This window comes from Myotis brandtii, unplaced genomic scaffold (assembly GCF_000412655.1).
Source record: "Myotis brandtii unplaced genomic scaffold, ASM41265v1 scaffold397, whole genome shotgun sequence".
Classification (NCBI taxonomy): domain Eukaryota; kingdom Metazoa; phylum Chordata; class Mammalia; order Chiroptera; family Vespertilionidae; genus Myotis; species Myotis brandtii.
Window position 1 is genome coordinate 3,690,722 of NW_005365229.1, and position 13,775 is coordinate 3,704,496.

Genomic DNA, 13,775 nt, shown 5'->3' on the forward strand with positions numbered 1-13,775 from the left:
AGGGTGGGGCCGTGATGCCCCTCTAGGAGCCGTGAGGGCGCCCGGGAGAGAGCTACGCTCCAGATCGGACGCCGGCGGTTACTGTGAAGGGCGTCGGCCGCGGACGCCGGTTCCCTCTGGGTCTTGCTGGGGTTCGCAGGGAGCCCGCGGGGCCATACCGTCCGGGCAAGCCCGTTAAAACCCGTGATGCGATGGAACCGACCTGTGCGGGCGGCTCAGCCGGGGGGTGTCGAAACCGGACTGATGGCGCTGCCCCGTGAAGACATGGAGGGGACACTTCTCCTTTAGGTTGGCAGTGACCAGTACCTTCTTGTGTGCCTCTCGCAGTCCGCTTCTGTGCCCCAGACAACCGCCCGAACCAGGACCGACTGTCGCCGCCTCTCTAGCTGCGTAGCTTGTTTCTTGACCCGGAGGAAGGCTTCCATTAGCATTTGGCAGGACGGACTGGGCTCGCGGTGAACTGAACCAGACTGCGAGGGGAAGTCTGTGTTTACAGAGCAAACTGTCCCCCACCCCCACCAAGGGGAGGCTCTAGACAAGTGACTCTCGGTGGTTTTGTTGTACCCCTTGTTGCCAGAAGAATGCACACACCTTCTGCGCATATGTGTACAATTTTGCATTCCAGTTCTGAGGGGTTTGGACTTGTGGGGCCATCCATGGAAGCCAGGAGTTAAGAACTCCTGTTTGCCAGCTTTTGTTCTGGCGCTGGAGGATGCAAGTGGAGATTTAGGGAAATAAATGGCATGTTGAGTGGGTTGCAGGAAGCGGACAAGCTTTCCAGGGCAAATGCTGACTCTTCTGTGTTTTCTCTAGGGGGAAACTCGGCCGGTACCCTCCATGGCCGGGAAAGGTGAGTGTCTTGCCACTAAACTAAAGGAAGACGTCTGAAGTTGGGTTTGAAGAGGTGACGAATGGCAGATGCATTCCCCTCAGTTTCTGACCTTGAATGAAACTGTGCCTATTTAAATGACAATCAGATTTTTCTTTTCTCTAATATCAGTTCATTTAGAAAAGCCAATATATAAATCAGGTCATTTAATCTGCAGTGATTGCTTATTTCTTGAATCAGAGATGGTTTTGATGGAGTCTTTTAACTCTGGAAATCAATTCTAGTTTGAATTTAGCTTTATACTTAAATCTAACAAAAGGAGAAGAAAATAAATTCTCCAGGAAGAGAGAAATCTAAATGTAGGTTAGTGAAAAGTCAAAGTATTTTTGTCCCAACTCAGTTTAAATCTTCTTTCCATGTTACCATATGTGGTGCTCCAGTGCATCTTTGCAGAAGTTGGCATTTCAAATTTTGCATGAGGCGATCCATCAAAGCTTTCCAAATGTTCTGTTTATATATTCTTGCTAGGAGCCCAAGAAATGCCTTAGACTGTCTCTTTGGAGCATGGCATTTTCAGTGCCTCAGTTGACTTTCATTGTCACTATTACCTGTCTCAACTCTTCCTGCCTTGAAATATTTTCACAAGTGTCCTTTGCATTTCTTCAGTGTTTATAGGGTCACTTTGGGGGTGGGGGGGCTGTTGGTCTTCATTTTAATTGCTTTTAAAACAGGACCATTTCAAAAAGGAAATTTTATCTACTGAACACTGTGCTTGTTACATGTTTGATACAGGGAACTTCTGTAGAAAAGTGCCAAGTCTAAACATATTCTAGGCCCTGGGTTTTTATTTTAAGACATTCCTTTTTTTTTTTTTTTCTTACCAGCTTTGAGCTGTGGAAAAAAACCTTTTTTCCCCCCTTTTATCCCCCAGATTGTTAATCCACCCAAGGATTTGAAGAAACCTCGTGGGAAGAAATGCTTCTTTGTAAAGTTTTTTGGAACAGAGGATCAGTGAGTAGCACTCACCAAGAGTTTCCCTTTGCCTTTTTTTAGCTTTTGCCCTGGGTCTGAGCTGCTTTGAGAATATTCTAGGAACCCTAGTTCAGCCTTATTATAGTCTGTATGGATGCGTATCATTCTGGCCTCATACCTAGATAAAAGATGGTATTCGTATTCTTATCTTGCAGAACTGTCCTGGGCTAATAATAATGTCAGGTGAGAACTAGAGCTCACCACCTTCTAAATATAATAATCACATTGAGATAGTTTCTCACATCTCTTTACCCGTTCCATAGGCAGTTCCTTTTATAAAGCCCACATTTGGTTCTCTGTTAATAGCTGTTTATCATTTGGCTCATGCATGAGGTATACAGTGAAAATTAAAATATTTATCTTAATAAAAGTAATGGTTTAATCTGCTTTCTTTTGTAAGAGTGGATAGCTCACTCTAATATTGTAAAAGTAATGCTTTTTAACCAGACCTGAGTTGAAATCAGAACCATTAATTTGAGATTCTTTGATAGGAAAGCACAATGAGGGGAAGAAGATGTATTTGCTTGAGTGATTTGTTTAACTTTCTTATCACTACATCAAGTTGATTACCTAGGTCTAGCTAGATGGTTTGATTTCTTTAAGTAGTTATATTTCTGTCTATGATTCTTACAGGAAAATGTAATTTAGGGTTAGGAAAATGTGACTTTTCTGATAATTTAATACCAATGATTAAAATACACATTCCTAGAAAGCAAGATATAATATTCCATAGGAAAATCTCTTATAAACAGTGTTCTTCATTTGCTCAGGAGTTTATGTGTCAGAGTGCTTACTCATTTTGATTTAGCGTTTGCCTGGCATCATACAGATATACTGATATACCCAGCCCCAGTTCTCTGTTACAAACCAACTTAGCAGCCTTTTGATGGCAATATTTCAAAGGGGTCACTATCCTGGAGCTGTGAGAGCCAGAGACACTCTGGAAGAGAGAATGTTCTGGTATGCCATGGATTTCACAAGAAAGATTATCCTGATGCATAAAACAAGTGCTGATTGTACAACCACACTCCGAATTGCTTGACACCGAAGGGAACTTGGAAAGCGAATGTTGTGGTGCCCGTCTTCCAGGAACTCAGGTGACAAAGACATAAACATTTAAGATGGGGTTAAGTGCAGAATGAGTGATTCAGATAATTATTAAAGGGCTCTAGAATATATATAGAGATCAGTGGAGAATGGCCAGGTCAAAGGCTGATGTAAGAGATGGAATTTGAATCAAACTCGGGATGGATAGAGTTGGTGTAGGCAGGAATAGTAAGGGTATTCTAGGCATTGGATTCTATAAATAACTGGTCTTTTAGTTGGATATGTGGGCAGAGAGAGGCTCCCCATCTAAGGCAAAGAACTTGTGCTTGGGACCTAGCTGGTTTGCCTCAGTGATTGGAGGGTTGGCCCGTGGACTGAAGGGTCTTGGGTTCAATTCCGGTCAAGAGCATGTGCCTCATTGCAAGCTCAACCCCCGGCCATGGTTGGGGCTCATGTAGGAGGCAACCAATTGATGTGTCTCTTTCACATCAATGTTTCTCCCTCTCTATATCTCCCCCTCCCTTCCACTTTCTCTAAAAATCAATGGAAAAAATATCCTTAACAAAGAAAAGAACTTGTGCTTGGGAATGACAGAGGCAATATGGTTGGCCTAACTTGTGTACTTCTTTGTTTAGCTAACCAAGTATGAAGAAAAATGAGAACTCATAGAAAGTGGGGGCTTAATCAGATTACAGCAAGCCTGAAAGTCATTGTGTTTTTATAATAATGTTTTTTAAAGTTCTGGAAGTTTAGAAAAATAAACTGTAGTGCTTATGTATAAGAAATACTACAGATAAAACACAGAAAATTGGAGTTGAGTGAATTGCCATGCTTAACAGGCAACCAAGTGAAGCCAATGAAAAGGATGCACTTACTGAATGCAAAAATAACCTAATGGTGTCAGTAGTGGTGATGATGTGATTTCTAATTGGCTAAAGTTTTTTGAGGGGATTCATAAGCAAGTGGATACAGGGAAACTGCTAGATTTAATATCTTTAAGCTTTTTAAACTTCCTTGATAGAGTTCCATATAAAAAGCTATTTAAAAATTAAGACATTGTAGGACTAACATGTTATCTTTTTGTGGCTAGGCAGTTGACTCCGTAAAAGGAAACAAGGGTAAGGATCAACAGCACTTCTCTGAAGGGAGGAGGGTTCTTAGTGATCAGTTAAGGCAGATTTTATTTAGTATCTTTATATTATCTGAGGGTGAGCTCTCCAGATTGTTGGGGAGCAGTGAATTACTTTGGGGAAAGAGCTCTAGATTTGTTACCAGCCTAACATGCATTCATATACCAGTTTCACCTACTCTGATTTGGGCAAGTTCATCTTTCTAGGACTCTGCATTCTTATCTACATGTAAGAAAAATACTCCCGACCTTGTACAAAGAAGTAGCATCATTTACCATAGTGTGGTTTTGGTATATACAGCAGGTGTTCAGCAAACATCAGGTTAGGGTATAGATCTCTTGTTACAAAAGAAAAAGCTGGTAAGAAGCAGGTGGCTTTGAGTAGGGAAAATGTGAGAGACAGACACAGACTGCCCAGAAGAGAGAGAATCTGTTTGAAAAGAAAGTCACCTGAAAGTTGGAGATTCCTAAGGACATCAGCAGGTCTGCTCTTCTGACCAAAAAGTCTTTGAACACAAAGCAATACATTGTTCCACCTTTTTTCTTTATTTTTTCTTATTTTTACATCCTCCCATCTTTATGTAAAAACTATACTGTGCATCTCCAGGAGTACTTGTACAGTCCAGTCCATGTTCCCAAAGGAATTTGGAGGAGGAACTTGTCAAGATCTGGAAAAGGGACCAAATCAGACAAAAGAGTAGGACTCTAATGTGAAAAAGCAAAGACTGAAAAAAGCACAATCCAAATTGATGAAATAATAAGTGACCATAAGGAGGTAAACACTGACTTGTTCATAAACCTCCCAAATGTTTCAACAAGGGGCACCATGAGTATAATAAACATATGACTGTTTAGGACATGTATAAGGAGTACAATATGAAACAAACGTTTAAGAGGTGGTTTAGAAAAGAAATGCAAGTGAACTTTTTAGGGATGAGAACTGCTTTGTGAAGGGCAAAGTCATAAGGGCTACAGAAGAAGCTGGTCTCTACCTCACCTTTAATACTTGATGTCAGGCACATTCTAGAATGGAGGCTTCTCTGGTGATTAGGCACTGACCACGGTGGACAGGGCCTGACCCAGTGGGGCTATTCCTGTACTCCTGAGAAATATAGGATTCAGTTACAGGTATTCAGTTTCAAAACTGACATACTACTTATGGAGAAAATATATAGAGATGGGATTTTTTATATTAGCAAGGACCTTTATTAAAGAGTAAAAAGAGCCCAGCCGGTGTGGCTCAGTGGTTGAGCGTCAACCCATGAGCCCCAAGAGGTCACTGGTTTGATTCCTGGTCGGGGCAAATGCCCAATTTTCAGGCCTGATCCCCAGTAGGAGATGTGCAGGAGACACACAATGTTTCTATCTTTCTATCCTTCTCCCTCTCTCTCTAAAGTCAATAAAAACACATTTTTTTCTAAAAAGAGTAACTCCTTTAGATAAACAATGATTTCAATCTTTTAGAAACTTGATTTTTCTTTCTCCCTTCCTCTGCCAAAACTTCTAATCTATTTTGTTGACATCCCACTGTTAGGAAGAGAGGGCCAGATTTTCCTAACCAGCCTCCCCTGTGAAGTGAAGGACTTAGTAAGATGGCTGGATTCGACTCTCCAAGGCTGGATGACCACAACGGGAATTGCCCACAGTTGTTTTCTGTTTCATGGAAATACCGAGGGGAAAAATAACTTTAACATAACTTTGTCAACTCTATCAGGTGGCCACAACCAAAGATTAAATCTCAGGCACATGAGGGCCCATCTTGGACAGGTGGCTGCCCATCAGAGGAGAAACTGAGCTCAGAGTTTACAAGTTTGGTCAGTGACTGTGGATGACAGAGTGAAGGGAGTTTATTTAGTTTGTAGTTGCTCGAAATCAACAGAAACAAAAATTACATTTTCAGAAACTTCCATCTATACTGGTAGATGTGGAAACTGAGAGGCAGGAGATTTGTGGATTTTAAGTCATAGATGTCAGCCTGAGGTACTTTTACATCAAGCCAGATAGAAGGTGGGACAGGCTGGGTGTGAAGTGTCTGAGTGAGTACTCAAATAATTCTTCTAGAAAAATCTGTGGCTCAGAGCATAACAGATTGGAACCATCTAAGCATCCCTTTTTCTTTTCACCTGGCAACTGATTGACCCACTTTTACTACATGTAACTCTGTGTAGTAGTTGAAGAATTGAGCCAAGTAGAGAGTAAGGGCCCCTGCTCTTAATATTTTGACTGAGCCAGCAGTGTCCTTCTGCCAGGGCTAGACAGTAGTCATCCTAGAGCACTGAGTAGATTCTCACCTACCATCAGCATAGCTCCCATCCTGTAGGTGACTCCTTTGGTGGCTGAGGCCGGAGCATGTGTCATGCACTGGAATTATAGAAAATGGCACCAAAAAATGCAGCTGGCGGCGTTGATATAGACAGCGCAGCTTGAAAATCTCACCCAGCTTTGGGGAATGTTTTCAAGTTTGGGGAACAAAATCTTTATCTTATCTGCAAGACTTTGTTGATGTCTCTGTGATAATCATTGCTTGAAATGAACTGAGAAATTTTTAGTTATCTTTTTGTGTGTAGTTCTTGGTTGTTTTGTTTTTTTGAGTTGTTTATGGTTTTGGGGGGGTATCTTGATTTCTGAATGGCTTGGATTTGAAGCTCTAATACCTCAGGATACTTAGCCTTTTTCAATGGTTTGGAGTGGGGGGAGCTTAGGAATTATTTACAATGTGCTACTCACCAATTCCAGATGGAGAAGCGAACCCACATCTTCTGACCCTCTTCTTATCCTCACCTTTGGACTATGCTTGCATGTGTTCTCTCTCCTTCCCCCACCCCCACCCAGGTCATTTCATTATGTCTGTGCAAAGTCTGAGACACATATGTGAGGGTGTTTGAGATTGTTCATGGACTGGCACCTTGAATATGGTAGCTTCATGGTATGATTTTAATTTAAGAGGAAAGCAGGTCAGAATTATGGAAGTTTTTGAAAATGTAATTTGTTGTTTTTAATCCTCACCCAAGGATATTCTTTATTGATTTGAGAGAGAGAAACATCGATTGGTTGCCTCCCGTACACTCCCTGACCCAGGATCGAACCCACAACCTGGGTATGTGTCCTGATGAGGAATTGAACCTGCAGCCCACACCAAGCAGGGCAAAAATGTGATGTTTTGTGTGTTTTTAAAAATATATATTTTATTGAAGTTTTACAGAGAGAAAGGGAGAGGGAGAGTTAGAAACATCGATGAGAGAGAAACATTGATCAGCTGCCTTCTGCACACCCCCCACTAGGGATGTGCCCGCAACCAAGGCACATGCCCCTGACCAGAATCGAACCCGGGACCTCTCAGTCCACAGGCCGACGTTTTATCCACTGAGCCAAACCGGTCAAGGCAAAAAAATGTCATGTTTTTAAATTCATTTTGAGTGGAGTGTGTAATCTGATGGTGGCTAAGTGGAAGGTTTATATTCACAAATGAAAATGACTTTGTAGGAGGTATATCAGAATACCAGGGTAAGTTAGCTGCTCTTGACCGTACTACAGTTCATCTAACAGGCATCCAGGCAGTTACTACCCACCTGAGGAAACCTTACAAACAAGGAAATAATGGGGAAAACCCTCTGGGCAGTCAGAATAGCCCTTGTTCTACAGCAGAGGCCTTTATTGATTTGATGTTTTTTAAAGATAGTACGCCTTTATAGTTACCAAAAAAAACTCAAGCTATAAACGATGAAAGGGTTCCATTCATCTCTGTCCCTCAGCCACCCAGTTCCCTGCCTATAGTCATCAGTGTTTTTTATGGCATAGCCCTCTAGAGATAGTGTTTGTATAATCAAGAAGCTACATATTCCTTTTTCCTCTTTTTTGTTTTGTTTGTTTGTTTATTTGTTTCTGTTTGGTTAATCCCCACATTGCTTTTCAGAGAGAAAGAAAGGGAGAGAGAAGGGGAGAGAGAGAGAGAAACATCGATGTAAAAGAGACACATCAACTGGTTGCCGCCTGCACACGCCCCGACCAGGAGTGGGGAGCAAACCTGCAACCCGGGTACGTGTCCTTGACCAGGAATTGAACCTGAGACCCTTCAGTGCGCAGGCCGATGCTCTGACCACTTTACAACACTGGCCTGGGCCTTTTTCCTCTTTTTTGCACAAGTGGTAGAATACTACACACTGCTCTACATCTTGCTTTTTCCACTTAGCCAAATATCTTAAGGGACCTTCCATTTTGTACTTTGTAATGACCTTGCTGATCGCTAGCTACTTTGTTTTTAGGTGTTTACTTCTACAAACAATATGTAATTAACTTTCTTTTACATAAAAGGGAAGGCACATGCTTTAGATGCAATTTGACTAAGCTCGATTTTTATGACTTCCCAACCTACAGCAACTTGGACAGAAAAGGTCCAGCTCCGTCTAGGCATTGGGAGAATGATATAAGGGAAATCACAAGTTACAGCTTATATCAAGGAAGCAAACAGCAGTCACTAAAAAAAAAAAAAATGCAACAACCACAAAAGGCCACTAATGCCTTACAACATTTAACCCAGAGTCACCCTGAATGTGCCTGGAAGGCATCATTTACCCTGTGATTATTTATTGAGCACCAGTTGCATGCCAGCCCCGCTTGATGAGCCTCAGTGGATAGGAGAGTGGTGCATTATTGAAGCTCCTGCTGAAAAGCAAACCCTCTTTATGGATACAGAGAGGGTTTTGCAGTACTACAGCCTTTAGAGAAAATATTCTATTCAGACAGCCAAAGGGATTTCAGTTTGATTTGCTTTCATGAAGTAATCTTCCTGGGGCTCTGGCGGGCTGGCTTTTTATTTACTGTTTTACTAATGTGGCAGGATGCTTATCCAACAACTGATTGATTAAGTAGATTAACTTTTTGCATTTATCTTTTTAAAGTCATATTTATGCTGTCAGTTCATTTAGCAAACCATTTTCACTTTTCAAAGATGATCATAGAGGGAAATTTCACTTTACTATCTCAAATGCCAGTCTTCAGGTTGAAACGGATTTTTACTATATTGTTCTCCTGGCAGAAATCAGTAAAATGCTTCAATAAAAACATAGGCATGGATTTATTGGTGCTTCCTCCAGATAGCCTTACCCTTCCACTTACTCTGAATCAAAGGTTAATATGGGGAGGGAGGTTAGGAATTAAGATTCTTGGAGTATGTTGTCCCATCTCAAGGGCTCCATCAAAACCACCCTATTGGTTTTTTTCTGGAACTTGTGCAGTTCTCAGCTTCTGACTGAAGCTCAGAAAAAGGAAGAGGCCTGTCTTGAGGTCTGTGGCTCTTTTAAGCTTCATTACTGATACTTGTGTCATGTTTGAGCCACCAGTTGGTATGACAGCTTAACTGGCTTTTCAGGGAGTGTCTGGCTTTGTATCTGATTGCTCTGATGGTCTGTCCTTCGAAACACTATACATTCGAGGAGAGGCAAGAAGGTCAGTTCACTGGTATATTTGCCAGACACTATGGGTTTGAAATTTAATTCCATTTGTCTTCCTATAGATCGGACCCACTTAGCTCCATTGTGTCAGATTTCAAATTTTAAAATGAATTGGTCACGAGAAAGTTACCTGCTTACTCATCCAGTGGAAGCTCTATGCAGTGAGACCAGTGTCTGAGTCCCCTTTCTTTTTCTTTTTTTTAATATACTTGTATTGATTTCAGAAAGGGAGAGAGAGAGAAAGAGAAACATCAATGATGACAGTCATTGATTAGCTGCCTCCTGCATGCCCCCTACTGGAGATCAAGCCCGCAACCCGGGCATGTGCCCTTGACCAGAATCAAACCAGGGCCTTTCAGTCCGCAGACCTAGGCTCTATCCACTGAGCCAGACCAGCTAGGGCTGAGTCCTGTTTCATCATTCATTCTGTCTAGTTTTGTTTACCCATAGGTAACATGCCTAGTCCTGGTTTGCTGTCCCACTTGCCAGTTGATGGTCGCAGGGCTGTTGTATTTGTACAGACCCACTGTCACAATCATTATCACAACACCCAAAGCTGTTGGTGGGTTGGTAGCACTATTTTTATGTACAGAGGTTAGCACTTTTACTATCCTCCTACATAATAAAAAGCTAATATGCTCATTAGACCAAATAGCAGAAGGACCGTTCGGACAACCATTTGGACGACCTTCCGGGCAAAGCCAGGGCTGAGAGGGCCGACCGAGGCTGCGAGGGGCTGCGAGGGCTGAGCCCCTTGCATGATTTCGTGCATTGGGCCTCTAGTTATTAATGAAAATTCTATAGCTTTCTCCAAGAGAAAGAACCCTAAGTTAGTGTGGTAGCCCAGTTTCTAAATCCTTACCCTGACCCACTTTTTCTGAAGGGTATACTGTGAAACCTTTGAGTGTTACAAGGTACAACATATAAATTAACTATTACCTTGCCAAACCTATAAAATTCTCTCCTTTATACTGTGAAATTGAATATCATTTAGGGAAACCACAGAAAGTCACCTGAGGCTGAATTGTTCAGATGGTAAGTGTGGTTGGTCAGATATTCCAGAATTGACAATTGAGGGCTTTTTCTACTTTCATATGTTATGCACGGATGGTAGTAATTAAAAATTAAATATTAGAAGAGTATGTTTTTCTACCTTTAATCGCAAATAGAATCTTGTTTTTGAAGGCCTCCCTTTGTGCTGCTGCCCTCATTCCAAGCCATGTGTCACATGTTTTGTGTGGTCTAGTAGCCATGGATACAGTCATTTATGAACAAATATAGGCTCCACAGCTACAAATATCTGTAAGAGCAGAAGATTTTAGATGTTGCATTTCCTAAGCCCTCATATCCCTGATTCTGAGTTGATTAACAGGTCATCAATCTGGTTTAGGTTGTTTTGGGTGGCAATGCTTCCAGGTGCCCTGATTTCCTGGGATTCATATGTGGCCATCTATACTGTGTGGTGAAAATGGGAGAGCAGCTCCAGGTTTCCTCTGTCCTGAGAGCAAGTGGCATGCATGGTGTGTGTGGTTCAGTGTAGAAGGAAGGTGAATAGGGGTGGAAATAACATATCACACAGTGATTTCATTTGGAGGATATTCTGATTTTTCTTGTTCTGCTTGGCCTGTTCCAAGAAAACGTACTTTAAGGCTCAAGAGCTTGAAATGGTCAATAATATGTTTTGAAAAAATGGCAGGCCTGTTCAAAGCCCAATGAAAGCAAATGGATCATTGCATTCTGCTAGGGTGAAGTCTTTGATACTTTGGCATAGGCAGTGTGGATCATACCCTTTCTCTGTGTATTTTCTGCTAGTGCCTGGATCAAAGTGGAACAGCTAAAGCCATACCATGCGCATAAGGAGGAAATGATAAAGATTAACAAGGGAAAACGATTCCAGCAAGCTGTGGATGCTGTGGAAGAGTTCCTCAGGAGAGCCAAAGGGAAAGACCAGGTGAGAGACTTCATGATTCTTAATTTATGCTAATGCCCAACCGGTTATTTTTGCATACTAACTAACAGATTAAACGTCACCCTAATTCAAAACTCTATTCTTATGAAATGCCAGTAGAAAAAGAGCTACTTCAATTCTGAGGTATCAGCATTTTGGTAATCGGCTTGAAGCTCCATGCATGCAGCTGACCTTTCTGGAATAGATTGTTGCTCTTAGGAAAGTCACTTGGACTCAGGAGAAGTATCTGAGTGCAGCAGAGGTCTTTTCTCCTTTTATAGCTCAGTGATTAGGAGCACAGCCTCTGGGATATATCCACTGCCTGGGTGTAAATTCTACTTCTTAGCTTTGGGACTGTGGGCAAGTGACTTGATTTTTTTTTTTTTTTTAAACTGCTCAAGTGTAAGTGGGCATGACAGTAGACCTGTTTCATAGGGTTGTTGTGCAGATAATGCATGTAAAGTGCTCATCATAGGGCATGGCTCGTGTAAATGGTGGTGGTGATGGCAGCGGCTATTGTGGTGGTTATCATTATTATTATTAAACTTTCAGACATCATCCCACAATTCTGCTGATGACAAGAATCGGCGTAATTCCAGTGAGGAGAGAAGTAGGCCAAACTCAGGTGATGAGAAGCGCAAGCTTAGCCTGTCTGAAGGGAAGGTGAAGAAGAACATGGGAGAAGGAAAGAAGAGGGTGTCATCAGGCTCTTCAGAGAGAGGCTCCAAGTCCCCTCTGAAAAGAGCCCAAGAGCAGAGTCCCCGGAAACGGGGTCGGCCCCCAAAGGATGAGAAGGTTTGTTTTATCTCTGCAGCTTCTGGGATTAGTAACTTTCTTTTGTATGCAGCAGAGTTGAGCTTTACAATATGGTTCAGTTCATTGAGTGAATGTAGAGTCCTGTACTAAGAGTTGTCCTAAAGAATCCTGCAGATCAGGGGAGATATGCCGCCTGGATGCACAGGTGTGAAATAGGAACACAAGGCAGCAAAGAACCATGCATTCAACTAAATGCTCAAGTCAGAAGAATGGTCCACCTGAGCAGTGTGCAAGGGCTGGCACTGGAAAGGGCATAGCAAGAAAGAAGAAAAGGCATTCCAGAGGTGGAGGGCATAGTTCACGTGAGGCTTAATGTCAGTGTGGTTATTCTCAGTACAGGGAGAGGACAGGAAGGAGAGCAGAGAGATAAAAGTAGGTTGTCACTGGATTGTGGAGAGCATTATGGTCTACTTGAGTGGTGGTATATTGTCATGAAGTCAGTAGAGGGCCATAAAGTTGTTTGAGCTGGGTATTGAGGTGGTGGTGTGCTCCAAGCTGTGCATTAGTAATCATGGAGGGCAGAGAAGAAAGGCTCAAAGTCAATTAGAAGGCTAATCCAGGTGTGTGTTCACATAAGGAGCTATTCTAAGGGGACATTGAAAGTAACTATGTGAGGCACTTCAGAGAAAGAGTTTATAAGATTGTGCCTGGGGAAATGGTGAGGCCTTTCTTAAGAGCAGAGGGGTCGAGAGGAGCTAGCTGATGCCTAGACCACCAGGGCAGCTTGGAGTCGCAGGACAGAAATGTAGACGTGGGAAGCAAATGTGTAGGAAGAATGTTGGATCCATGAGACGAGATGGGGTTTATGTTTGGGAAAGTAAAGGAGGGAGAAGAGTCAAGGGCAGGAGTTAGCTTTGTAGTAAGAGTGCCTGTAGTTCAGGGTGGGAAGAAGTTAGCAAAATGAAATAATCGAGAAATAACATATCTCTCTCCTTGTAATGATTTTTGTCAAGTCTTGGATGCCAAGGGAGGAGAATTTAACACATTGCGGACGAATCATGAGAATCCTCGTGTTCTCTGTTCTAAGGCTTGTGGCCAATCATGAGAATTCTCAGCTTTTCATTGTTGTCATTTATTTTTTTATATATATATATTTTTATTGATTTCAGAGAGGAAGGAAGAGGGAGAGAGAGATAGAAACATCCATGATGAGAGAGAATCATTGATCGGCTGCCTCCTGCAAGTCCCCCACTGGGGATCAAGCCCACAACCCCAGGCATGTACCCTTGACCCAAATCAAACCTGGGATCTTTCAGTTAGCAGGCCAACGCTCTATCCACTGGCTAGGGCCATTGTTGTCATTTAGAGAGACACATTTGCTGAAGTTAAAAATTACAAAAGGAATTGAAAGTGATTAGTCTCTTGTCTTTAGTAATAAAAATAACTTTATATCAATTTGATATTTTTAAAGTGCTCAGTAACCATGGATAGTGACGAAGAACATGATAAAATTCTGGATATATTTGCTGACAATTTATCAGATATTCCAAGTGAAAGTGATGAAAGCTTTCACAGTGGCAGTGA

At 42.1% G+C, this 13,775-nt stretch overlaps 1 protein-coding gene across 1 annotated transcript in view; it reads left to right on the forward strand.

Annotated features, from left to right (window-relative positions):
- The first annotated feature begins 186 nt into the window (after positions 1 to 186).
- The window catches only part of GLYR1 (glyoxylate reductase 1 homolog (Arabidopsis)), a 46,487-nt gene continuing 32,898 nt past the window's right edge, over positions 187 to 13,775 (forward strand). Inside the window, exons 1-6 of the mRNA XM_014545084.1 lie at positions 187 to 256; positions 328 to 370; positions 814 to 850; positions 1,761 to 1,840; positions 11,300 to 11,438; positions 11,988 to 12,230. Of these exons, the coding sequence (XP_014400570.1) occupies positions 187 to 256; positions 328 to 370; positions 814 to 850; positions 1,761 to 1,840; positions 11,300 to 11,438; positions 11,988 to 12,230 (612 nt within the window). The remainder of the gene's footprint in view (positions 257 to 327; positions 371 to 813; positions 851 to 1,760; positions 1,841 to 11,299; positions 11,439 to 11,987; positions 12,231 to 13,775) is intronic.